Raw genomic sequence first — 24,843 nt, 5'->3', positions numbered from 1 at the left:
GAAGAGTAGTGGGGGCGACAAAAAAAATAAAGTTCTAGATTTGGATATCTTTCTAGATCTAAATTCTCTTGAAATTTTTTCTCCATCTATGTGTCTTTTAATTCTCAATAATTCAAATTTAGTTGTTAATTTGATATGGGGAAAGTTGGGGAGATTCAAACTTCGGAATGATATATGGTTTTATCTGTTGTCACAATTATTCTTGGATATGGGGAAAGTTGAGGAGGTTCAAACAATTATTCTTGAATATGAGGAAAGTTGGGGAGGTTCAAACTTCGTATTATTCTTAGATCGCTCTTCAAATGACTAATGGGAATCGGTATAAAACCGTGTTATGTTTAATTCGAAGCCTACTTCCATTGGATGATCCAAATTAATGGAGAGCTGGAAGAAGGTCAAAAGGAGTAAGATTTGAAGACAACAAACAAGTATTTCCAAATTTGAGTGAGTAAGAAAGAAGGATTGAGCTTCAGCTTCGAGAAACTCATTAAATTTTCCATTGTGGTGTGGTGGGCCAATGCGATTCATTGGCTGCTCAAGCCAGTCCAAAAATGCCGTCCTTTCCCCCATCTTACCTTACCTCTACCAAAAGAGAATCCAACTATACGGTCATTGGTTCACATCTCGAGAACCGCGACGAAAGTTTTTCATTATTTTTTCTTCTCCTTTTGCAAAGAGTGCGTGCGGACTGCACAAATTTATCAAACCCCATCTTCAAAATCATTTCAAATCGATGAAATCCGCAGGTTTTGGACTCCACCGGTAGCCCACCAACCAAACTATTCTGTTTTCACGTGTTGCTTAATCCGTATCGCGCAAGTTGGGTACTCCATAACACCCGTATCTGTTCGCCCCATTTCGTATGTTTGCATCCGCCTCCTATCTGTATTGACTATCGATTAGTTTATGGTTTTTTTTTTATTTCCCCATCTTTTTTAATTTTATAATTCTGTGAACTATGTGGGTTTTGGGGAAATTATAGGCTTGTGGCTGTATGCTTGCCAGGTTTTTGCTCCAACGAATGGCTCTGATTGCTCTAGAAAACTAAGCTTTTAGGAGGGCTGCTCGAGCTTCTAGAAGTTACTTGTTTGGTCGATTCTTCGTGGGTGTAGTGGAACTGTGAGAAGATGTGGAAGAATTGTTCTGGGTCTTGCTTCAAATCTCGTTAGTTTTGTTCTTAATTCTTCTTCTCCTTGTTTTTGCTTTAATTTCATGAGACCCCTTTAGATTTCACTGTCTAGTTCAAGCTAGTTTGCTTGCTTCTTTTTGGGGCGTTGAATTTGAAGCCTGTGGGGTTGTGTTTCTGGAAATAGAATCATGGGAAGATTTTACTGAGTCCCTTTTGTCCCTTTGTCTTGTGGGCTCTGGAATGGGTATCAAGTAATGTTGTGTTTGTTTGCTGTTGAATTTGGTGGCTTTTGAGCAATGGGGATATAGGTGATTGGTTTGGTTAGTGGAAGAACAGGAGAAATTGGGAAGGGAATTGAAAGATGTCTTCAATGACAACAAATAAGACTGTATGTTCTAAGACCAGTGGCGACCGATCAAAACATGGAGCTCATGTGGTTGCACAAACTTCAATTGACGCAAAGCTTCAAGTAGACTTTGAAGGTTCTGAAAGGTTGTTTGATTACTCTGCGTCGGTTGATGTCAACATCGCAAGTTCGAGTAGCAATGTTCATGCCACCACTGTACAATCATACCTTCAGAACATTCAGAGAGGAAGTCTAGTTCAACCATTTGGTTGTATGATTGCTGTGGATGGGGAAAACTTGTCTGTTCTTGCATATAGTGAAAATGCCCCTGAGATGTTGGACTTGGCCCCACATGCTGTGCCGAACATCGAGCAGCAAGAAGCTCTAACTTTTGGAACGGATGTACGAACACTTTTTCGCTCACCGGGAGCTGCAGCGTTACAGAAAGCAGCTGATTATAAGGAAGTTAATCTTCTTAATCCTATACTAGTCCATTGTAAAACTTCTGGTAAACCATTTTATGCAATTTTGCATCGAGTAGACATGGGATTAATTATAGATCTGGAACCAGTGAATCCAGCTGATGTGCCAGTGACTGCAGCTGGGGCATTGAAATCTTATAAGCTTGCAGCTAAAGCCATCCCAAAATTGCAGTCCTTGCCGAGTGGGAATATATCTCTTTTATGTGAGGTATTGGCTAAGGAGGTTAGCGATTTGACAGGTTATGATCGAGTAATGGTGTATAAATTCCATGATGATGAGCATGGAGAAGTTGTAGCTGAGTGCTGTCAATCGGACTTAGAACCTTATCTTGGCTTGCACTACCCAGCTACTGATATACCTCAAGCTTCAAGGTTCCTTTTTTTGAAGAATAAAGTTAGGATGATTTGTGATTGTTTGGCACCTCCAGTTAAGGTGCTTCAAGACAGGAGATTGACTCAGCCATTAAGTCTATGTGGGTCTGCATTGAGGGCTCCTCACGGTTGTCATGCTCGGTATATGATGAATATGGGTTCTATTGCATCTCTCGTGATGTCTATTACAATCAATGAGAGTGATAGTGAATCCGAGAATGATCAAGAAAAGGATAGAAAGTTGTGGGGTTTAGTAGTTTGTCATCACACAAGTCCTAGGTTTGTGCCATTTCCTTTGAGATATGCTTGTGAATTCTTGATTCAAGTTTTTGGTATACAGATTAATAAAGAAGTGGAGTTGCAAACTCAGTTGAAGGAGAAACATATATTGCGAATTCAAACTGTTCTTTGTGATATGCTGCTAAGAGATACTCCGGTAGGAATCGTTACCCAATCTCCCAATATTATGGATCTTGTTAAGTGTGATGGTGCTGCCTTATATTTCAGAAAGAAATTTTGGTTAGTTGGAGTCACCCCCTCAGAGGCACAAATTAGAAATATAGCTGAATGGCTTCTCGAAGACCATAGCGGAAGTGCAGGTTTAAGTACCGATAGCCTTGTTGAAGCTGGTTTCTATGGTGCTTCTGCTCTTGGTGATGAGGTTTGTGGAATGGCTGCTGTTAGGATCACCTCTAAGGATTTCCTTTTCTGGTTTCGGTCACATATGGCTAAAGAAATCAGGTGGGGTGGTGCAAAACATGACCCAGGTGACCAGGACGATGGAAGGAATATGCATCCGAGATCATCATTCAAGGCTTTCCTGGAAGTGGTGAAGCGGCGTAGTCAACCTTGGGAAGATGTGGAAATGGATGCCATCCATTCGCTGCAATTAATATTACGAGGTTCTTTACAAGATGAAGAAGTTGAAGAAGAATGCAAGGTGATTACAAACGTCCCGTTAGTCGATGAGAAGACACAACAGTTGGATGAACTGCGTGTCATCACAAACGAGATGGTTCACTTGATCGAGACAGCTGCAGTGCCTATCTTGGCTGTAGATGTTTTCGGCAAGATCAATGGTTGGAACTCGAAAGCCACTGAGCTTACAGGATTAGCTATCCAGCAAGCCATTGGCATGCCCTTAGTTGATTGTCTGGTGAATGATTCTATTAAGGTGGTAAAGAAAATGCTGTCCTTGGCCGTTCAAGGTGATTTTTCATCTTAAGATATTATCTATTGTTCCATTGACGTAATTCTGCATCCCTTATTTGATGATTGTTTTGTATGGATATTATCAGGTATTGAAGAGAAGAGCATCGAAATCAAACTCAAAACGTTTGGAATTCCGGGACACGATGGTCCAGTGATCTTAGAAGTTAATTCGTGCTGTAGCCGAGACCTAAACAATAATGTTCTAGGAGTATATATTATAGGGCAGGATGTTACGAAGAAGAAACTGATAATGAACCAATACACGCAAATCCAAGGTGATTACACAGGGATTATGCGAAATCCATCTGCACTTATTCCTCCGATTTTCATGACCGATGACGATGGCCGGTGCTTGGAATGGAATGATGCAATGGAAAAGTTATCTGGTTTTAGAAGGGTAGAGATGACAAATAGGATGCTTCTTGGGGAGGTTTTCACGCTCGAAAGCTTCGGCTGTCGTGTGAAAGATCAGACATTGACCAAGCTTAGGATACTACTGCATAGAGTAATTTCGGGCCAGGATACAGAGAAATTTTTGTTTAAGTTCTGTGATCGTGAAGGAAATTACGTTGAAACACTGCTCACTGCAAGCAAAAGGACTGATTCAGAGGGTAAGATCACCGGGGTCGTCTTCTTCTTGCACGTGGCTAGCTCGGAACTAAAATATGCCTTGGAGATGCAACGGATGTCAGAACAAGCTACAGCTGATAATCTCCATAAGTTGGCATATCTACGTCAAGAAATTCGAAAACCACTCGACGGAATTACATTTATGCAGAATCTATTGGGTTCATCGGACTTGAACGAAGAGCAAAAGCGGCTACTTAAATCGAACACTTTGAGTCGGGAACAATTATACAAGATTGTATATGATACTGATATCCAGAGTATTGAGGAGTGGTATGATTATAGTTACATCAAAACTTTTTTTTTTGCTTTTGGCTTCAATACCTTGTGCTGTTCTCTTGTTGCTATAATCTTTGATCATTTGGGTAATTCCTTGCAGTTACATAGAAACTAACTGTAGGGAATTCAACCTTGGAGATGTTCTTGATGTCGTAATGAATCAAACCATGATTTTGAGCCGAGAGCGCCAGGTGAAGATCATTTGTGAATCACCTGCTGATGTATCATCTCTGCACTTATATGGAGATAACATGAGGCTACAGCAGGTGCTCTCTGAGTTCTTGACTAACACACTTCTCTTCACTTGCAAAGAATCATCCGTCGTCTTCCGAACAACTCCAAGGAAGGAGCGTATCGGGAAGGGAATCCACATTCTTCATCTTGAATTCAGGTAAAATCCCGAAAATCTCTTTGTTCTCATCGTTTGTTAACGGTTTAGTATCTTGTAGAATGGTCATGTCCTGTCATGGGATAAGCCCAAGTTAGTCATTTAGGTTTAGAATGATTAGATGATAGCACTGAAGTTGATAGCAAAATTGTGGTTCTGATACTTCTTTAGCATTTTGAGCCTGTTTACTCTTCACTTCCCAGAGCTAGCATTGGGGTGAGTTAAGTGTCTCGAAGAATAGTGAGGTAGTCGGTGTGAGAACCGAGGGGTGCGCTCTAGAACCCGTAAATATCTATGAGGATAATGTCAAAATTGTGGTTGTGATATTTCTTTAGCATTTTGAGCCTGTTACGCTCACTTCCTAGAGCTATAGTGAGGTAGTCGGTGTGAGAACCGAGGGGTGCGCTCTAGAACCCGTAAATATCTATGAGAACAACGTCGAACAGAATCTTGGAAACTCGTTTTGAGCATATCATGGTTTAATATGCTTCATGTGATGTTAGCTCTAGAATGGCATCTAAATGATCATTTTGAGATATGGTTGTCATATTATGTAGGATCATTCATCCGGTTCCTGGAATTCCTGCGCACTTAATCCAAGAGATGTTTGATGACAACAATGATAGCTCAAAGGAAGGTCTTGGCCTATACATCAGCCAGAAGCTTGTGAAGATAATGAATGGCACTGTACAGTATATCCGAGAGGCCGTGACCTCGTCATTCATCATCCTCATAGAATTCCCCTTGGCCGAGCATATTGCTTAATAACGACGACAACAACGATGACAACGACTTTACTGTTCTACTCTCACTGCATGATTTACTTGAAGATGCCTTAACCAAAGAACGAGCCTTGACACTACTCGGTATCAGGTCGAGATTGTTTGAGAATATGAGTAGATATTAGGAGTGATGTGAGATTATAATAAACGTTGTTGCAGGGCGAGTAGTTTCAAGCTTCAAAGAATCAAAAGAGTCGAAAGTTGTAAAGACACGACGTCTTTATCGACCATCTCTAGAATGTCACAAATCCAAGAACTCTTTTGTAGTTCATTCCCGAAGTCGTCGATTTAGAAGTTTACATCAGAAACTCCAAAAATGCAGGCTTTATGGGATTGGGATGCAAGCACCTGAAATAAGTGAGTAAAATAGAGTTGTAAACTTGTTTATATTGGATGGGCAAATACCCATCATCTCATCTTCACTTGAAATAATATGCAGTTTTTGTTCATTCTTGTTGATTTTCACAATCTCCCCTTGCTCTGTTTATGAACGGAAATGACTTTCTAAGTGCTTAAGACCGTGTTTTTGAGTGAAAAAGTCAATCCAAACGGACCCTTAAATATTTGAACACCCTTTTTTATTCTTAATTTTGATGTTTATTCGGTTGTTGAGACTTCAAAAGGCACACTAACTTAAAGGATGGTTTTAAATGATTGAAGGACGGTATATATTGTAGTATGAGTTGCATTGTTTCAATCTTCTCGTGTTTTTTTTTTTCAAATAAGAGTTGAACAATTCGTGGTTTTGTGAGAGGTTTTTTCGCCTTTTCCATGTATTTTTACTTCGGTTGGTCCTTAAACTTCTCCGTACTCCTCAATCCATGACAACCACGGTTCGTTGTCGCTACCGCTATTGTTACTTAATACGGGAGGAGAAACTCTTTTTTTCTTAATAAACGTTAAAAATAATTTTAAAAAAAGTGGCAGAGGCTGGTAGTGATGGACGATGACTAGTGGCTGGTAGCAGCGGACGATGACTAGGGGTGGCAGCCGTCACAAGAGAGAGAAAATAAAACTATTAATTTTTTTTGAAGAATTTAAAATTTGAAAAAAAAAAAAAAAAAAAAACTCATGTCATCTAATTAATTAAAATTGAGGGAACAAAAATGCTACTATATATGAACTTCATTAATGAATCTAATGCAATTTGGGGACAAAAGTGTAAATTCACGTTTAGTAAATAATACGAAAATGAATATGGATTTTGTTCAAACCAAAGCTTCAAACAATGGGGGATGTGATCAGTCGAGGATTCTAAAGGTTAGTTTTTTCGTTTTCAACGCCTTTTCTTTCCCGGCAAATATTTCCTGTTTGATCAGTCTTTTCCTCATCTTTCTGCTCGCGATTCCCTTTGCTTGAATTTATTGATTCTTGATCCTCTGTAAACTGTTAATTCTTCAAATTCTGCTTCCGTTAGTTTGTTTCTCATTACTGTATTGGTAATTCAACCTGATGCTTGAGAAAAGCTGCAAAATACAATCTGGATGGCTTGTTAGTTGCATTTATGAAGTGTTATCCTTGCTTTCGTTTAGTGATATTCGCAGGTTTCTTTGTTGCATTTTGTCGAACAGGTGCTGTGCAATGCTCAATTTGGGGATTTTACTACAATTTCTTTACATTTTAATCTCTTTTCTCAAGTGGATTTTGCTCTGAAAGGGAATATTTGCTTTGTTTGTGTTTGCTCGTTGAATTTTAAGTCTATGAGCTCAGTAATGAAATGTGGTTACTGCCACTTGAACTGAACTTTATTTGTTTCTTTACTCTTCAGTTCTTTTCTTGCTTGCCATTTATAGCTAAGCCCTATGTTTTAATACAAAACAAAATTGTATATCTGCATTTGCACACATAGATACATTCATGAAATTGTTTCTTTCCCTTCATCCAAATGCTAAACTTGGAAGGACATACCGAACTGGAAACGGAAAAGCAAAGTGTTTTTAAGATACATTCATAAATTTAAAGGGCATTTTCTCTGCTTAACTGATTGGAGCTTTTTGTTTTTCTAATCTTCCAGACGTTTTGGTTAAGTTATTGGATCAATTGGATGTTAAGAGAAAAATAATAACTTTAGGTTAAGGTTTATTGTTTATCTTACAATATTTAGGTCCAGCTAGCAAGACCTGGTTAGGTGATGTGAATGTGTTATTGAAGTGGATTGTTCCTTCTGCTTCTTATTGTCAGTTCTTTTATTATTTAAAGATAATGCTTATGTACGGAAGTGTGTATATGTATTCTTTTTTATTTAAGAGGAGGCCTTTGCTGTTCTTTATTTGAATGATCAAATGTAGATCTACATTTCCTTTTTCATATCACCAGCATGAAAGTGGAGCGTGAAGATTATGTTTTCTCCAGAAATGGCAATGAAGCTACCGGCTAACATTTGGATTCGACGCCAGCAGTGCCCATGTGGAGATTGGAAATGCTATATTAGATACGAAGGTGAAGATCAGGCCTCAATAAGTGCCCGGCTGGTGAAGAGTGAGACGGTACCCTCTCAATTATCTTCAGAATCTGTTTTCGCTCCCTATGTTGGTCAAATATTCAAAAGTGATGAGGATGCCTTTGAATACTACAGCAACTTTGCTCGGAAGAACGGGTTCTCAATTAGAAAAGCACGTTCAACAGAAAGCCAAAATTTAGGGGTTTATAGACGAGATTTTGTTTGTTATCGGTCTGGATATAATCAACCAAGGAAGAAGGCCAATGTGGAACACCCTCGGGAGCGGAAATCTGTAAGATGTGGCTGTGATGCTAAATTGTATTTGACCAAGGAAATTGTAGATGGTGTTAGTCAATGGTATGTGTCACAGTTTAGTAATGTTCATAATCATGAGTTGTTGGAAGATGACCAGGTGCGTCTGCTTCCAGCATATCGAAAAATACAGGAGGCCGATCAAGAACGCATCCTATTACTCTCCAAAGCTGGATTTCCCGTGAACAGGATTCTGAAGGTGTTGGAGTTAGAAAAGGGTGTACAACCTGGACAGTTGCCCTTTATAGAGAAGGATGTTAGGAACTTCGTTAGGACTTGTAAGAAAACTGTTGAAGAGAATGATGCTTTCCTGAATGAGAAAAGAGAGAACGAATTGCTGGAGCTTCTTGAGATATGCAAGGCTATGGCCAAGAGGGATACAGAGTTTGTTTTTGATTATACTAGAGATGAAAATGGTAAGGTTGAAAATCTATCATGGGCATATGGTGATCCTATTCATGCTTATTCTGTGTTTGGTGATGTAGTTTCTTTTGACATGAGCTATCGCTCTCTTACCTATGGGTTACTCCTTGGAGTTTGGTTTGGCATGAGCAATCATGGAAAGGCAATTATATTCAGCTGCGTCTTGCTGCAGGAAGAAAACTCGCATTCATTTTCTTGGGCTCTACAGGTTTGTGGATGCAATTTCTTGTCGTGTGTGCACCTACCTACACGTGTCTTTTCACAGGTTTTTTTTTTTTTTTTTTTTTTTAACAGAAATTTGTACAATTTATGAGAGGAAAGCATCCACGGACTATTCTAACTGATATAGACTCAGGGCTCAGAGATGCCATATCAAGAGAACTGCCTAATACTAAACACGTCGTATGTATATGGCATATTCTATCTAAACTATCAAGTTGGTTCTTGTTGCCCCTTGGATTGCACTATGCAGACTTTAAAGTTCAGTTTGATATGTTGTGGCATCTGGAGAATATATCCGATTTTGAGCATCAATGGGATCTCTTGGTTGCACAATTTGGTCTTGCTTCTGATAAGCATATAGCTTTACTATATTTATATCGAGCATCATGGCCGTTTTCCTTCATTAAAAGTTCCTTTCTGGCTCGTACACTGACAGCTGATTTCTTTCAATCCTTAGAAACGTTCTTGAAAAGAATCTTGGGGGCACAGACATGTTTGCAAGTATTCTTTGAACAGGTATAGTTAACTGCGCTATTCCTTGTTTTGAGATCCCACATCGGTTGGGGAGGAGAACGAAACACCCTTTATAAGGGTGTGGAAACCTCTCTCTAACAGACGTGTTTTAAAAACCTTGAGGGGAAGCCCGAAAAGGGAAAGTCTAAAAAGGGCAATATCTGCTAGCAGTGGGCTTGGGATGTTACATTGTTCTTTCTTGCTGGAGTACTGGTTATCATATCAAACTAAATCTTTCAGTCTGTTGCCTATGTTTTTTGCAGGTCAGTAATGCTGCTTACTCCGGAAGTCGAGCCAAAGAAGGTATGCAGTATTTACATATTAAGACAGGCATGCCTATAGAAGAGCATGCACAGGGTACTCTTACACCTTATGCCTTCAATGCGTTGCAAAATGAAATTGTGCTATCCATGCAATATGTTGCTACAGAAATGGGAAATGGTTCATATCTTTTGCAACACTATAAGAAAATGGATGTCGAGCGTCTTGTTAGTTGGACACAAGATGACGAGCAAGTCCACTGTGCCTGTAAAGAATTTGATCATTCAGGAATATTATGCAGGCATTCAATCCGAGTACTTGCGGTGAAGAACTATTTTAAACTCCCAGATAAATACTTCTTACTTCGTTGGCGACTACAGAACTCTTTAGGTACTATAGACGATGCACATTCTCAAGGCAGAAGCGAAGCATGCGCCCAAGCTTTTCATTCTCTTGCTGCAACTCTCTTGACAGAGTCCTTGGTATCCCAGGAGCGTTTTAATTATGTTCATAGAGAACTCTCAGGCCTCCTTGAGCATGTCAGAACCATGCCAGTAGTCGATGAGTTTTCCTTGAACACGACGACGGTTAACGAGTTTAATGATCCATAGATAATGTGATCTCTCCTCACCATATGTTTTTATCTAAGTTTTCCATCTCAAGAATTCAAAGATCTCGGGGTATGAAATTGAGTGCTCATTTCAACACCACCTATCAGAAAAACTGGGATTCTGTATGAAAATCCCTGCATCATCCAGTGCTTCATAATAGTTGTATTCTTTACAGTTATTGTATAAAAACAATCGATACGAAGAAAAGGAAATCTTACTTTTTTTCTTTTATAGTAAACATGGGGAAGAATACTGTAGAAAGTTAGCTGGAAAGTTGTCTTTCCTGATTTACCTATCAATTTGCTTCTGGTTTCAGTTGCCTTTGTATAATTAACTTAGAATAATATCTTTAAGTCTTTATTCATCATTCTACTTTGATTTGCAACTTGGCTGCTGATTTAGTTTCTGTAAATGAATGATCCTATGCAAAGAGAGGTTGTAGGCACTGATTGGGATGGTAAATTTCCATCTCTGTTCTGAAGCACTCATTTGTTTTTAGAAAACATTAATTTATGGAAAACATTCTTATTCTTTCTGTCTGTTGTTTGTCAGCATCTCTGCAGACCTCATGAATCTGTAGGGTCCCCAGAAGGAAATGGATCAAATGCTCTACAGACCCTCAGCGTCCCCCACACTCACAATGCTGGTATTTGGTCTGTTTGGTTTCTATGAAACAACCCAAGCCCACCACTAGCAAATATTGTCCTCTCCGACTTTTCCTTTTAAGCTTCTCCAAAGAGGACAATATCTGCTAGCGGGACTCAAGCTATTACAAATGGTATCAGAGTCAGGCATCAAACAGTGTGCTAGCGAGGACGATGGACTCCCAAGAGGGTGGATTGTGAGATCCCACATTGGTTGGAGAGGGGAACGAAGAATTTTTATATGGGTGCGGAAACCTCTCCCTAGAAGATGTGTTTTAAAACTTTGGACGGTTATAATTTCAGTGTGGAAGCATGGTTTTCTTGTTACCCCATGTTCTCAAATCATTTTCTGAAGTAAATTGTGCCTTTTCCACAGATGCAATGGAGTGGAGAAAATAGTATGGTTGTTGAGCATGCGGCAAAGGCATGATATTATTGCAGATTCTCCCATAATAAGGTATTTGATCCTTGTTTGTTTTGTTCTTAGAAAGCTAAAGATGTTTGGTAGAATGGGAAGATAATCAGATCAATGAATATCTTGAATCAGCCAATTGAATCATCATATGCAGATAAAATACTTGTTAAATATTATAATCTCAAATCTAAAAGACGAGATGATTTTGATGAGATCAGACAAAATATGTTATGTGAGGTTGAAATCTTCACCCATGTTCAAAAAAGGGAGCATGAATGCCAGCTCATTATGCTCTCAAGACATGCTCACTTACCCAACAATGGTTTGAGGCTGTCCCTACCTGCCTGCCATTATACCCAAAGCTTCTTACAAAACTCACCCCCTTCATCTATGGTTGAAAACCAAGTCCTTGTCTTCTCATTTTTGCTCTTAACCCAACATATGATGTGCTTTTTAAGCATGTTCGGAACTGTTCTTTCTTATTTTCGATAAACTAGATTGTCGAGGATCAATCTCTTTATATCATACTCGTAGCTCGTTCTTGCTAATCTTCACTTAGGCTTGAAGGATGTTTCCAAATTTTCAGACCCTAGCTGCCATAGGTACCCTTTAAGGGTGATGTGGTGTATGAATATGTGAAACACGAACTAACTATTAAAAAATTGTTATATATTTGCTATGGAGCTTTTCCCTAAGACAACATTACAAATAAAAGATGAAAAATTTAAGCTTTGGATGCAACCTTACATCAATAAATAGTTGAACAATCATTGATGGAACAGAGTTGAAAAATCAATGATGGGTTCATCTACCCTGACCGTTTGAAACAACACAAACACTGTAACTTAACATGACATAAAAGACATTTTATGTCATGTTAACCAATAGGATCCATCTTTTGACCCAAAGAATAGTTCATACTCGAAGGTCTTTTTCTGAAAAATGACCTAAGATTTGGAGTCAAGTGACCCTTTCAAAGGAAGCTTCTTGTAGAGTGGGAACAAACATATTGGGACAAAGAAGGACACATAAACAAAAATACAAAAACAAAATGAACAGAAAGACAAGGGACCAAACACCAACCCAAAAGATGCTGTTGACATATCTACTTGTACCACAATCTGTAAAAGAGTTGGAACCATTTATACCCAAATTCATTTTTTTTTCCCTTGAGCAAACATTGGATAAGGACATTGACTCATTTGAGGCCAACTTTTTATTTCTTTATTTAATCTTTATGTTTGTTTTTTTTTCTGGATGCTTCCTCGTGGCGATGTTGATGTTATCAAATTTTAGGAGAAAAATAAATTTAACTTTGAATTGGTGTAACGGTTCACTTCTAACTGATGTCGATCAACTTTGAAGTTTTAAGGATACAATAGTGTAACAGTTCAAACCCACCGTTAACTGATATTTCCCACTTTGACTGTTACGTATCGTCGTCAGCCTCACGATTTTAAAACACGTCTATTAGGGAGAGATTTTCATATTCTTATAAGGGATACTTCGTTCCCCTCTCCAACTGATGTAAGATCTCACCAATAGATTCGAAAGTTTTTTTTTACAAAATGATCCAGACGAACTTATGAACAAATTTGGGTTTTTTTTATTTATATTAATGTAATAATACTCCAAGCTAATTATGCCAATAAAAAAACCACTATTTTCACAATAATTTGAAAGGTAAAATTCTTTCTATATCCAATAACAGAAGAGAAGTGAAGAACAGAGTAAAAATTACAGAGTCAGATTTTTTTTATTTTTTTATTTTTTTTATTTAGATTCTTAGTTACAAAATAAGCACTTGTTGTGATTCCAGTTTGATTCCTGCCTTCATTTTTCTGATAAATTCTTCAAATTTCTTGTCCAATTCTTCATTGCTCAAAGCCCCAACTTCTTCTGCTTCTGCTTTTTCTTCTTCTTGTTCTTCTTCGTGTTCTTGTTGTTGTTCTTCTTCTGTAACCAATCTTTCACTTTCTTGTTCTTCTTCTGCAATAAACCCATTTTCCCTTTCTTCTCCATCTTCAACTTTTCTCTCAATTATTGTGGTGGAATCCTCCATTGCAGCCCCTAGAGCTTCAGCTTCTCTGCTGCCATGTCCGCCGCACTGTTCGCGGCCAGAGCTACTGATAAGACCGGAGTTTCGAACGATGAAGACAAGGAGGCCATTGCAGAGCAAGAACATGTAGTTTTTATGGATTGTTGCAGAGATATAAAGGTTCAAAGAGTGGAGGAAAGGGAGGAGAGATGAGTAAAACACCATTGCAGAGAGCACAGAAGCTGAAATCACTAACTTCATTGTGGAAAATCGGCAAAATTTGAAGAACTTGATTGAAGATTTGATGATTTTGGCCAATTGGGTCAATTGGGTGTTTCAAGTTTTTCACAAAGATTCAAACTTTTTTCTGTTCTTTTGAAGAAGAAGACTGGTGGGAGTGGAATTGGGTGTTTTAAAAAAAATGCATTGTTTTTGCTATATTTATAATGAATTGTGGAACAGTGTGAACACAGAAAATAGTGCTTTTACAATATTACCCTTTATCGTGTAGGGTGGTGTCAATGACTTAGGGAAGACTTTGACGGTGACTTCTTAATTCTATTTGTACCAAATGTTTGTGTTTGAAAAGTATGAAAACCAGTTAGTTTCAAGATCTCGAATGGAACAAATATCTCTTTTAGAGAACGTAATAACAATTGATCCTACTTAAAACGAGTTGGCTATCTTTATGGCATCGATAGTTCAAGTTCGTGAAGAGAACTGAACAAATAGAACCTGAAAGTGGATTATAGCGGTAAAAAAAATGGAGTATTAGCATGAGAGAGAAGCGTGCATTCACGTTTTTAGAAAACGGGATAAAAAATTTAATATTTCAAACATAAATAATAATAATAATAATAATAATAATAATAATAATAATAATAATAATAATAATAATAATAATAATAATAAGTGATTTATTTATAATAAAAATAAATAAATATCTTATTTTATTCTTTTTTCTCTTGACTTTAGGTGGACTTGAAATAATGAAATATATAAAGCCAAGTAGCTAAGATGGATTGGGCTCTCAAATGTGAAAGGAGTAGAGAGGGCCCCTTGACTAAAGGCCCATGAGATCTTAGCCCATTAACAATTATGGACTCAAAAGCCCAACATTGGTGAAGAAAATGTATTTTCTTATAGTGGTTGTTATAATATATAAATATAGCTTTAATCTTATGCTAATAAAGTTATTTAATTTTTTATAATTATTATAATTATCGTAATAACATTTTGAAAGCCGTTGTTTTCTGCTATGCACTAAGGGGAGACTTGTGGACCTTTACCGCCTTTTTTTTGTTTTCTTTTTAATAGTTTTTCATATTTAAAAATACTATTAAAAGTGTATTTTCTTATAGTGGTTGCTAGTGCGACAAAATCAAGACGAGGAAATGACATATTTACGATGGAAGACGCTATAGAGCTCTACGTTAAGAGGACAGATGTGAGCGAGAATGCGAGAGTGAATGAAAACAAATTGAAGAACTCGAAAAATTTCTTCAATTTTAACTAGAGGGACAATACGGGGAATTCTCTCAGTTAATTGACGCTAACAACAGGTTACAGAAACTTAAGTCAAACTCGAAAACGAAGGTTAGATGTTCAACCAGGCACGAACATACAAGGTCAACAAGGTCTTTTTGTCTTTTAAAAGGAGTCAACATTGGCGGGAAGAAAATTAAATATATTGTCTAGTGGCTCATGGCCACCAATTATTGCTACCTAGTTGGACCAACTTGTTTATATGTACTTTTTGGTTCAAAATTTCAAATAGTTTGAAATGGGTGAAATTACTAATCTTTCAACGATTCTTAATAAACTTTTAAAAGTAAATTTTTAAACTTTTAATTTTGTGTTTATTGAATTTTCAAATACCTAAATTGATGCCGAATAGATACTTAAACCTCTATTTAAAAACATTTTTTAAAAAAATGTTGTTTAAGTCTACCTATTTTAATTATCTAAATTTAACTTTTTAAATAATAATAAAAAAATAATAATTTTTTAATTAAAAAACACGACCACCTGCATATATTTCTAAAATTTATAAAGTTAGTTAATTTTTAAAATAAAATAAAAAAATAAATTAACTCCACGAATTTTCTTTTAGGTTTATTAAAAACAGGACTAGTGTGAAATAAAATTAAATTATAGAGACTAAAATAGAATTTTAATTAAACAATGACTAAATGAAAACACCATAATATTAAATAATTTATATTAGTCAAAACTCAAAAACAAGAAAATTGAGTGTAAGCCTGTATTTCCACCTCTCTTGAAGAAAAAATGGGATACAATATTATGAAAAAAATCAACATATTTATTTATTTATTCCACGAAAAACGCTGATTTCCAGCCGAATCGGGGTTTGAATCTTCACTTGTTTAGAAAACCATCATCATCCTATCTTCTCAAGATCAGCCATTACCGACCACCATGAAGAAGATGAAGCCATCATGTTGCTGTCTGGTTTTCTTGTTCTTCCTCGTCTTCTCTGCAACTCAATGCTCCGCCGCCACCTGCCAAAGCTCAGAGAGGGCTGCTCTGCTGCAGTTCAAGAACACCTTCGTCCCTAACCCTTCTTGCTTAGGCTCTCCTCCGGTGGTTGCTTCCTGGGGCGTTGAAGGTGGAACAACAGATGATTGCTGCTCCTGGGACGGCGTCGAGTGCAGCAACCAGACTGGAAATGTTGTCGGAATTGATCTTGCCGGCGGCTGTCTGTACGGTTCCATTGACTCTAACAGCAGCCTTTTTCGACTGGTTCATCTTCAAACTCTTACTCTCTCCGACAACAACTTCAATTTGTCCCAAATCCCTGGAGGGATTGGACAGCTTACTGACTTGAGGCAGCTGGATCTTGCTGGTTCTGGGTTTTCTGGGCAAATCCCTTCGGCGATATTAAGGTTGTCCAAGTTAGAGACCCTGCGTCTCAGTAGCCTTAATATATCTTCTGCTGTTCCTGATTTTCTTGCAAATATGTCTTCTTTGAGGTCTCTGAGTTTGGGAGCTTGTGGGCTGACTGGAATTTTTCCACAGAAAATCTTTCACTTACCAAATTTGCAACATCTTGTTCTTCCATACAATCCACATCTCTCTGGTTCTTTGCCTGAGTTCAACATGAACAGTTCTCTTGTGAGGATATGGCTTGAACAAACAGCATTTCATGGTGAACTACCTTCTTCCATTGACAACCTTAAGTCCTTGACTTCCTTAAAGTTAGGAAATAGTAGTTTTTCTGGGATTGTTCCTGCCACAATTGGTAACCTTACTGGACTCCTGGAGTTAGAGCTTTATGCAAACAACTTTAGTGGCCCAATCCCGTCGTCACTCGAACGCCTAACCGAGCTGACTCGTCTATTTCTTAGCTATAATGAGTTTAGAGATGCAACTTTGTCTTGGGTTGGTAAGCAGAACAAGCTTGCTTACTTGGGACTTTCTGGGATTCGTTTAAGTGGCACTCTGTTGCCTTCTGTTGGAAACTTGACTAACCTTGTTCAGTTACTTCTGGGTGAAAATGAACTAACGGGTGAGATTCCATCTTGGATAGGCGATTTTGCAGAGCTAACCGATCTTCATCTGTATGGAAACAAATTGAGTGGTTCAATTCCCAAGTCTTTCTCTCAACTAATGAACCTGAAGCACCTTTATCTTCAGTCTAATTACTTGAATGGGACTGTGGAAATGAGCATGTTTATGAAACTTGAGAGCCTTACTGAACTTCACCTCACTGCCAATAAGTTGACAGTTCTTGATGATCATGTAGGTAAACCAAATGAAACACTTCCAAACTTCAACCTTCTAGGACTTGGATCCTGCAATTTAACTCAGATTCCAACATTTCTTGAAAAACAGAATGAGTTAGAGTTATTAGAACTTGGAGAGAACAATATTCAAGGCCAGATACCCAAATGGATGTGGAGCATGAGTAGAGAAAGATTGATGGTTTTGAACTTGAGTCACAACGCCCTAACTGGTGTAGAAGAGTTTCAAGATGCTCTTCCTTGGCTTAATCTCACTGTGTTAGATCTCTCTAATAACAGGTTACGAGACTCGCGTCCAATTCTACCAGCCATATGCAAATTAAGCAAGCTCGTGGCCCTCGATTTGTCGAGTAATCTAATGAGTGGTGTGCTTCCACAATGTATTGGAACTTTCGGTTCTTTGGATATTATGAACTTTAGACAAAACTCACTTTATGGAACTATTCCTGATACCTTCAGAAGTGGGAGCAAACTAAGGTTTCTTGATTTCAGTCGCAATCAGTTGCAAGGTCAAGTACCAAGATCGTTAGCCAATTGCAAGATTTTGGAGATCATGGACTTGAGTGACAATCGGTTGACCGATGGTTTTCCTTTTTGGATTGGAACTCTTCCAATGTTAAGACTTCTAATACTTCGATCCAATCACTTCCATGGAAAAATCGAAGAACCTGAAACCAATATGGAGTTCCCTATGTTGCGAATTGTTGATTTCTCCTTCAATAACTTTTCGGGTGATCTCCCATTGAAGTATATAACTAATTCGAAAGGAATGAAGATTTTCAACACAACTGCGTCAGCATATCGAAACACATTTATAACTTTCTCATTCGACTATGTTTGGGCTCTTGAATTTTTCTATTCCACCACAATAACCATGAAAGGTTATCAGAGAGATTACTCAAGGATTCAAGAGGTTTTTACAAGTCTCGATCTCTCAAGCAACAGATTTGAAGGACAGATACCGGATCTTGTTGGGAACCTAGAAGGCCTTCAATCTCTCAACCTTTCCCACAACATGCTTTCTGGCCCCATCTCGCCATTGATGAAGAACATGGCACGACTGGAGTCTTTGGACCTGTCACACAACCAACTCTCAGGACCAATACCTCCACAACTCTCACAACTTCATTTCCTTTCAATATTTGATGTCTCTTACAACAATCTCTCTGGTCCAATACCAACAGGGAACCAATTTAACAATGTTGATAACAGCTCGTATGTGGGGAATGTGGGATTATGTGGAGATCCATTATCAAAGAAATGTGGAGATTTCAAGCCACCTTCATCAGATTCTGATGAGGATGAAGATGAGGGATCTGATTTTAAGATAAAGTTTAAGACTGTATTGATTGGATATGGATGTGGAGGGTTGGTTGGAATGATTGTAGGGAACTACATCCTTGGAAGGAAGGAAGAATGGTTTAAAAAGACCTTCAAGATTGGAATACCCAAAAACTGGGAGGAATGAAGGAGAGCAAGATGAGACCCTGGAGTGGATGATATTGGGTATCTCAGATGCCTGAATATGAAGGACATATTGTTGCTTTATCTTACTTTGTTGTTTCCAAGTGTAGAAAAAGGGCTCTTGTTGTAACACAACAAATAGGAACAGGAATTTTGGCTGATTACACATGTAGAACTTGTACTTAATACAACTATATTGTTTATATATGTAACATAGTGAGTATATATGATTCAAATACAGCAACTCCCACCATCAACAGCTGAGTTTTCAACTATGATTTGGGATGTCCTACAACTTGAAGATGCATTCAAAAGAAAAAAAAACAAGGGAAATTTTGAGGAAAACAACGTAATCTTTTAAAATTCACAGTCAAGAAAGGAAGTTGGTGGCTGACGGACACATTATTCATATTTTATATCATCATGCAGCAACGTTCAAAGAAAGGCTGTTTGAATCTTCATTCTTCAAAACCAATTGGGCTTCACAAATCCTAAAGTTTAGTGGGTCTCATTTCCATAATTAGTTTAAAGTTTTAATTGATATAGGATTAGCTTAGAGGATATAATGGCATGAAAGATCTTAGGCTAATTTTCCCTAGACTGATTCACCTTCTAGGTCAATTCAGTCAGTTCGATCCTGCCAACTCTACTTAGACTTTAACCAAGCCATAGACCCATAGCATTTGGGCAATGACTAAAGTGGTAGAAGACAACATCATACACCTACCACAACAAACCTCACTCGACTTCATTTTCTTAATGACCATGACTTATGAGTTCATGAATATACAGATGTTAGATTTTGCTTGATCAAACTTTTCAGAGTAGGAATGGCTCTGTTTTTCATCTCTTTTTTCCTTATCTTTGAAACACATGGCATCGGAAACTTGTCGTGTAATGGGATCGACAAAGGGACGGAGTCAAGGGGTCCATGGATTCTTTTCTCATATCCATGGATGACATTTTGGACATGAAGATCTTGATTCCTACATATAAAACAGAAGTAATCCCCAAGTGTGGAATTACATCAGTGTATATCATGGAGATATCAGCATCTTTTTCTTCCTCCTATGGTGCTTCCTATGTGGCTGTACTGTTAACTTTGCTTTTTGCCATAACTCATTGCTTGTCCTCTACTCATCCACTGTGCCACGATGAAGAAAGGGATGCCCTTTTGCAGTTCAAGGAAAGCTTTTTGTTTGACAAGTCTGCTAATTGTTCTCATGCATTTCCCAAGACAGCTTCTTGGCGAGTTGATAGCAGGAGCAGCGATGATTGTTGTTTGTGGCGTGGTGTGGAGTGTGACAAGACAACAGGGCATGTGGTCGGTCTTGACCTCGGCAGTGATTGCCTCTATGGTTTCCTAAATTCCAATAGCAGCCTCTTTCGACTTGTTCATCTTCAAAAGCTTAACCTTGCACTCAATAACTTCAATTTCTCTGAGATTCCTGCAAGAATCCAACAACTTTCTGACTTGATGCTTCTCAACCTCTCTGGTTCTACATTTTCAGGACAAATCCCAGCTGAAATCTCTAAGTTGTCCAACTTGTTGGCCTTAGACTTGTCTCAAAATATCGAAGTCTCTTCGGGAGAAAGGTTGTTGAAACTTAGAAATCCTGATTTCAATAGTTTTGTGGCAAACTTCACTAAACTTGAGCATCTTAGTCTTAGTAAGGTTGACATATCATCCAAAGTCCCAGATTACTTGGCAAATTTATCTTCTTTAGAATCCCTTCGCTTGTCTGATTGCGGCCTGTGGGGTCAATTTCCCATTGAAATATTTCAGTTTCCGAAACTAAAGATACTTGAAATACCACACAATCCAAATCTCGTCGGTTATCTTCCTGAATTCAACTCAAGCAATTTGCTCGAAGAATTATGCCTCGAGTACTCAGGAATAACTGGCAAAATACCACATTCAATTGGAAATCTACATTCCTTGACTGTGTTTGATGTAGCAGGATGCAACTTGTCGGGGACTGTTCCTCCTTCACTTGGAAACCTCACCCACCTCAAGATATTAGTCCTTCGTTCAAACAAGTTCAGTGGCCAAATTCCTTCTTCCTTCAAAGATCTTACTGGGTTAAACTTTCTGCACCTCACCTCCAATTATTTCACTGATGCAACCCTGTCTTGGGTTGGTATGCAGACCAAACTTGCATATTTGGGTCTTGCATATATCAGCCAAATAAAAAATGAAGGAATGTATGGTTTTCCATCTTCACTCTGCAACTTGAGTTCTCTTATTTACCTTGACATTTCTGGCAACTCCATTGGTGGTCTGCTTCCCGGTTGTATGGGGAATTTCAGTTCTTTGGAAGTTCTGAGACTGAGCGATAATATGTTTCATGGAAGCATTCCTGACAGCTTCATCCGCGAAAGCAATCTACGGGCCATTGATTACAGGAAGAACCAATTTCAGGGTAAAGTTCCAAGATCATTGGCAAACTGTCAAATGCTAGAAAATATAGACCTCAGTTACAATCAACTGACTGACGTTTTCCCATCTTGGCTGGGAGCTCTTCCAAAGTTGAGCCTTCTCATGTTGCAATCCAATCGATTCTACGGGATTATCAAAGAGTCAAAGACCGATGATGACTTTCCGAGATTGCGTGTTATTGATCTTTCTTATAATAACTTATCAGGTGACCTGCCACTCAAAAGCATCAATAATTGGAATGCCATGAAGATTACTACCCCAACTACCAAATCAACATATATGAAAGCAAACAGTACATGCTTCTTTTTTGCAAATTATGCTTGGGCACTCGAGTATTATTACTCAATCACCATAATCAATAAAGGGTATGAGAGAAGCTTCTCCAAGATTCAAGAGGCTTTCACCAGTATGGATCTCTCAAGCAACAGATTCAAAGGCGAAATTCCGGATCTAATCGGCAAATTAAAGGGTCTCCATTCTCTCAATCTGTCTCACAACATGCTCAGTGGTCAAATCCCATCGTCATTGGGTAACATAACACAGCTTGAATCTCTGGATCTTTCAAACAACAGGCTTTCAGGGGAGATTCCAGAGTCACTGGCTCAGCTCACTTTCCTTTCAACTTTTGATGTCACCCAAAACAACCTCTCGGGTCTAATACCAGAAGGGAACCAGCTTAACAACATTGAAAGCAGTTCGTATGAGGGCAATGTAGGATTGTGTGGGAAGCCATTGGTGAAGAAATGTGGGGAATCTGAGGCCAAGGAACCATCATCTTCAACCTCAGAGAAAGATGATGAAGCGTCTATGTTCGATTTTGGTTGGAAAATAGTGTTGATTGGATATAGTTGTGGGGTTGTGTTTGGAATGGTGGCTGGGAATTATGTAATCAAGAGGAAGGAAGCATGGTTTCTGAGGATCTACAGAGTTGCACGACCAAAGAGAAGGGTGACAAGGAGGACAAACCATTAAAAGAGATGCTAAAGTTCTAGTTTTCCATTTTGTAGAATAAAAGTGAGTTTATGATAGTTTTTTAGAATGGTAAGAAGTGTTTTTAGCACAGCACACAAAGCACTGGATAGAAATGTTTGACTCACAAACGTTTTAAAGGCATCTCAAATTCACTATATGCATAAATCTCTACAGAATGGCTCGAGTTTCAGTACCATTTGATTTGTATTTCCCTCCATAGCCATATTCACGCAGCAATATTAACCAAAATAAGAAGACCCAATATAAACCTCATCCTACCCATGTCAAACAGAAATGAACACGTCTATTGCCATTTCTTTTCCATAAACATAAGGTTTAAATATTGTTTTGATTCTTATACTTTCAAGAGTTAAGTCCGTTTTTGTCCCTAAACATTCGAAATATCTATTTTAGTCTTCATATAGTTCAACTTTTATTCATTTTGGTTCGTGTGCTTTCCAAACATTCGAAACATTCTTGACTTGGGTCCAATCACTTACATTCTTATCTCATTTTTAATCAACATTTTAGCACGATGATTCATCCATAAGATGTAACCATAATTTTGCCTTATTGTGGGCTAAAATGCATACAATTCGAAAGAATGGCAACCAGAATGAACCCAATCAATAGTATTTAAACCTAAAGATCAATAAAGAAAGAAAGAAAGCAAGCAAGCATCAAACACGAACTCATCTTTCATTTCAAATGGAGTAAAACCCTAATGGCCCTACCATTTATGATGAGATGAAATGGGCAAAAACAGTAGGGTTTCAGAGAGCAATCCCAAATTCATATGCGTGGATCATAGAAGCAATGACACAGAGTGGGCTAAACATTGAAAGGCAGTAATTCTTCTTGGAGAAAGGAAGAAAGAAAGGTCAAATCGAAAGAAGATATTGGAATATGTAAATATAAAACAAGAACAAGAAACAGAAAATCCGCTGAACCCGATAAACCTTTTCCATTAAATTGCTACACAACAACAAAATTCTCACCTCATTTCTTCCACTTCCTTGCTACATCAACTTTTCCCTTTGGCGCCATCTTCTTCATCTTTGATACCTCTCTCTCCCTCTAAAATAATTTTATATACATTCTAATTTTTTTTTTAATTATATGAAAAATGAAAAGAAAATTAAAAAAATGTAAAAATAAAATTAAGAAAAATAGTAATAAATGCTTCACGCCACGTAATTGGGCCAGGTGGCTAGACTGCAAAAGCCCAACAAACACGCAAATTTTACTCTTTTTATTGTTATTATTATTTATTTATTTTAAAATCTGCCAAGTTCGGCGGTTGCTTTCTACTTTGTTCATCTTTCTTCAAAAATCCCTCTCTCGATCGAGAAATTGAAACAATCAATCAATCAAGAAGAAGAAGAAGAAGAAGAAACAGGTTAATCATGCAGCCAAATGCACCACAAGGAGATACCAAACGCAAGAACAACAGTAAGAAAATCAAATTCTCAATCAACGATCACCTCGATATCCTCACCGAAATCCTCAAGCGACTTGACGGTCCTTCCCTCTGCGCCGCCGCCTGCGTCTGCCGTCTCTGGTGTGCCCTAGCTCGCAACGACGATTCACTCTGGGAGCATCTCTGTTTCCTTCACGTCTCCTCTCCGCCTCTCTCCTCCGTCCGTCCTCTCATCCTCGCTCTCGGCGGCTACAAGAGACTCTACATGCTCTGCCTTCGTCCCGTCCTCTCCCGATTGAATCGCTCCGGTTTGGTCCCCCGCGTTCGGACTCTCCAAGATCAGGTACAGCGACTCTCGCTCTCCTTGTTCTGCGTCGATTATTACGAGAGAAACGGTTGGCTCGGCGGCGATGCGGCCGCCGCGGCTCCGTCGCTGCGGTTCCTCTGCAAACCGGTGAACGTATAATTTGTTTGTTTGTTTGTTTCCTGCTTCTCATCATTTTTTTTTTCCGTTCCATTCTGAAACGTATTTCATTTGGAATTGTCTCATAGGACAAAAACTGAATGCCACTCCCGTATTTTTCTTCGAATTTATTTCAATTTTTAATTAAATAATTTAATATTATATTTCCGTCTCACTTGAAATAAATTTGGAAATTAATATCGTAACCTTTTTATTATTATTTATGAAAAAAAAAAAACAAATCTGTCTTTTATGGAGGAGAGTCCATATTTAGTTGATATTATCCATTTTAGCTAGTAGAGATGTAAAATGATATAAACTTATATTAGAGAAATGGCTGTAACCTAATGCATCACACTCTTTGGTAATGTTTGTACTTGACTCTAATACCATTTGTAACAATCAAGCTTACTACTATGTTTTGGTTCGATAGGTAAGTCGCTCATAAATTTTAATAATGTGTCTACTAATGAAAGAGTCTAGCCTTACTTCGACCAATTCAAGTATACTTCTAACAGATATTGTCTATTTTTGTCCGTGTCATCATCCGTCTCTTACGGATAAGTTTCTACACTCTTGTAAGGAAGACTCTATTTCCCTCTCTATTCGGTGACGAACTCGAATACCATTTGCAATAGTCTATATCTACCGCTAGCATATATTGTCTACTTTAAACTTTTCTTTTCGAGTAAAACGAGTCTAACTCTAATTCAACCATGGCATCATATGCAAGCTCGAAGGCTAAATGTATTTAACCAACAAAAATAGGAAAAAGTAAGGTTGGAAAGGGTAAACACGTAATTTAGAAGGGGGGGGGGGGGGGG

The 24,843-nt window shown here is 38.1% G+C and overlaps 6 protein-coding genes across 13 annotated transcripts; 5 read left to right on the top strand and 1 right to left on the bottom strand.

Annotated features, from left to right (window-relative positions):
- Positions 1-505: 505 nt before the first annotated feature.
- On the top strand, positions 506-6,074 carry LOC111468101 (phytochrome C). 3 transcript variants are annotated; one of them, XM_023113165.1, is made up of 6 exons: positions 506-860; positions 1,006-3,537; positions 3,628-4,441; positions 4,548-4,638; positions 4,760-4,838; positions 5,393-5,506. In XM_023113165.1, the coding sequence occupies exons 2-6, from the start codon at positions 1,491-1,493 to the stop codon at positions 5,428-5,430; spliced, it is 3,069 nt and encodes a 1,022-aa protein (XP_022968933.1). In that variant the 5' UTR covers positions 506-860; positions 1,006-1,490; the 3' UTR covers positions 5,431-5,506. The 3 variants fall into 3 exon arrangements, with proteins under 3 accessions (XP_022968933.1, XP_022968932.1, XP_022968931.1); XM_023113164.1 differs by having other exon boundaries at positions 522-824; positions 4,548-4,838; positions 5,393-6,074; XM_023113163.1 differs by having other exon boundaries at positions 522-860; positions 4,548-4,838; positions 5,393-6,074.
- A 746-nt stretch (positions 6,075-6,820) lies between these two features.
- Positions 6,821-10,771, top strand: LOC111468134 (putative protein FAR1-RELATED SEQUENCE 10). Of its 6 annotated transcripts, none has more exons than XM_023113240.1 (5): positions 6,821-6,877; positions 7,934-8,785; positions 8,855-9,000; positions 9,087-9,530; positions 9,791-10,771. In XM_023113240.1, the coding sequence occupies exons 2-5, from the start codon at positions 7,957-7,959 to the stop codon at positions 10,397-10,399; spliced, it is 2,028 nt and encodes a 675-aa protein (XP_022969008.1). In that variant the 5' UTR covers positions 6,821-6,877; positions 7,934-7,956; the 3' UTR covers positions 10,400-10,771. The 6 variants fall into 6 exon arrangements, with proteins under 6 accessions (XP_022969008.1, XP_022969002.1, XP_022969007.1 ...); XM_023113237.1 differs by adding an exon at positions 7,189-7,254 and having other exon boundaries at positions 6,841-6,877; positions 7,934-9,000; XM_023113234.1 differs by having other exon boundaries at positions 7,934-9,000.
- A 2,336-nt stretch (positions 10,772-13,107) lies between these two features.
- Positions 13,108-13,995, bottom strand: LOC111468328 (sodium/potassium/calcium exchanger 1-like). The gene has a single exon (XM_023113505.1). The coding sequence runs from the start codon at positions 13,755-13,757 to the stop codon at positions 13,248-13,250; it is 510 nt and encodes a 169-aa protein (XP_022969273.1). The 5' UTR covers positions 13,758-13,995; the 3' UTR covers positions 13,108-13,247.
- A 1,706-nt stretch (positions 13,996-15,701) lies between these two features.
- Positions 15,702-19,052, top strand: LOC111468111 (receptor-like protein 12). The gene has a single exon (XM_023113188.1). It carries the CDS (start codon positions 15,936-15,938, stop codon positions 18,726-18,728), a length of 2,793 nt encoding a protein of 930 aa, XP_022968956.1. The 5' UTR covers positions 15,702-15,935; the 3' UTR covers positions 18,729-19,052.
- A 624-nt stretch (positions 19,053-19,676) lies between these two features.
- Positions 19,677-22,136, top strand: LOC111468067 (receptor-like protein 12). Its single transcript, XM_023113118.1, has one exon. The coding sequence runs from the start codon at positions 19,677-19,679 to the stop codon at positions 22,134-22,136; it is 2,460 nt and encodes an 819-aa protein (XP_022968886.1).
- A 1,211-nt stretch (positions 22,137-23,347) lies between these two features.
- Positions 23,348-24,181, top strand: LOC111468335 (F-box protein SNE-like). Its single transcript, XM_023113513.1, has one exon. It carries the CDS (start codon positions 23,543-23,545, stop codon positions 24,020-24,022), a length of 480 nt encoding a protein of 159 aa, XP_022969281.1. The 5' UTR covers positions 23,348-23,542; the 3' UTR covers positions 24,023-24,181.
- Positions 24,182-24,843: the final 662 nt, after the last annotated feature.

This window comes from Cucurbita maxima, unplaced genomic scaffold (assembly GCF_002738345.1).
Source record: "Cucurbita maxima cultivar Rimu unplaced genomic scaffold, Cmax_1.0 Cma_Scf00036, whole genome shotgun sequence".
In the NCBI taxonomy this organism is placed as follows: domain Eukaryota; kingdom Viridiplantae; phylum Streptophyta; class Magnoliopsida; order Cucurbitales; family Cucurbitaceae; genus Cucurbita; species Cucurbita maxima.
This window is presented reverse-complemented; position numbering and strand designations above follow the sequence as displayed.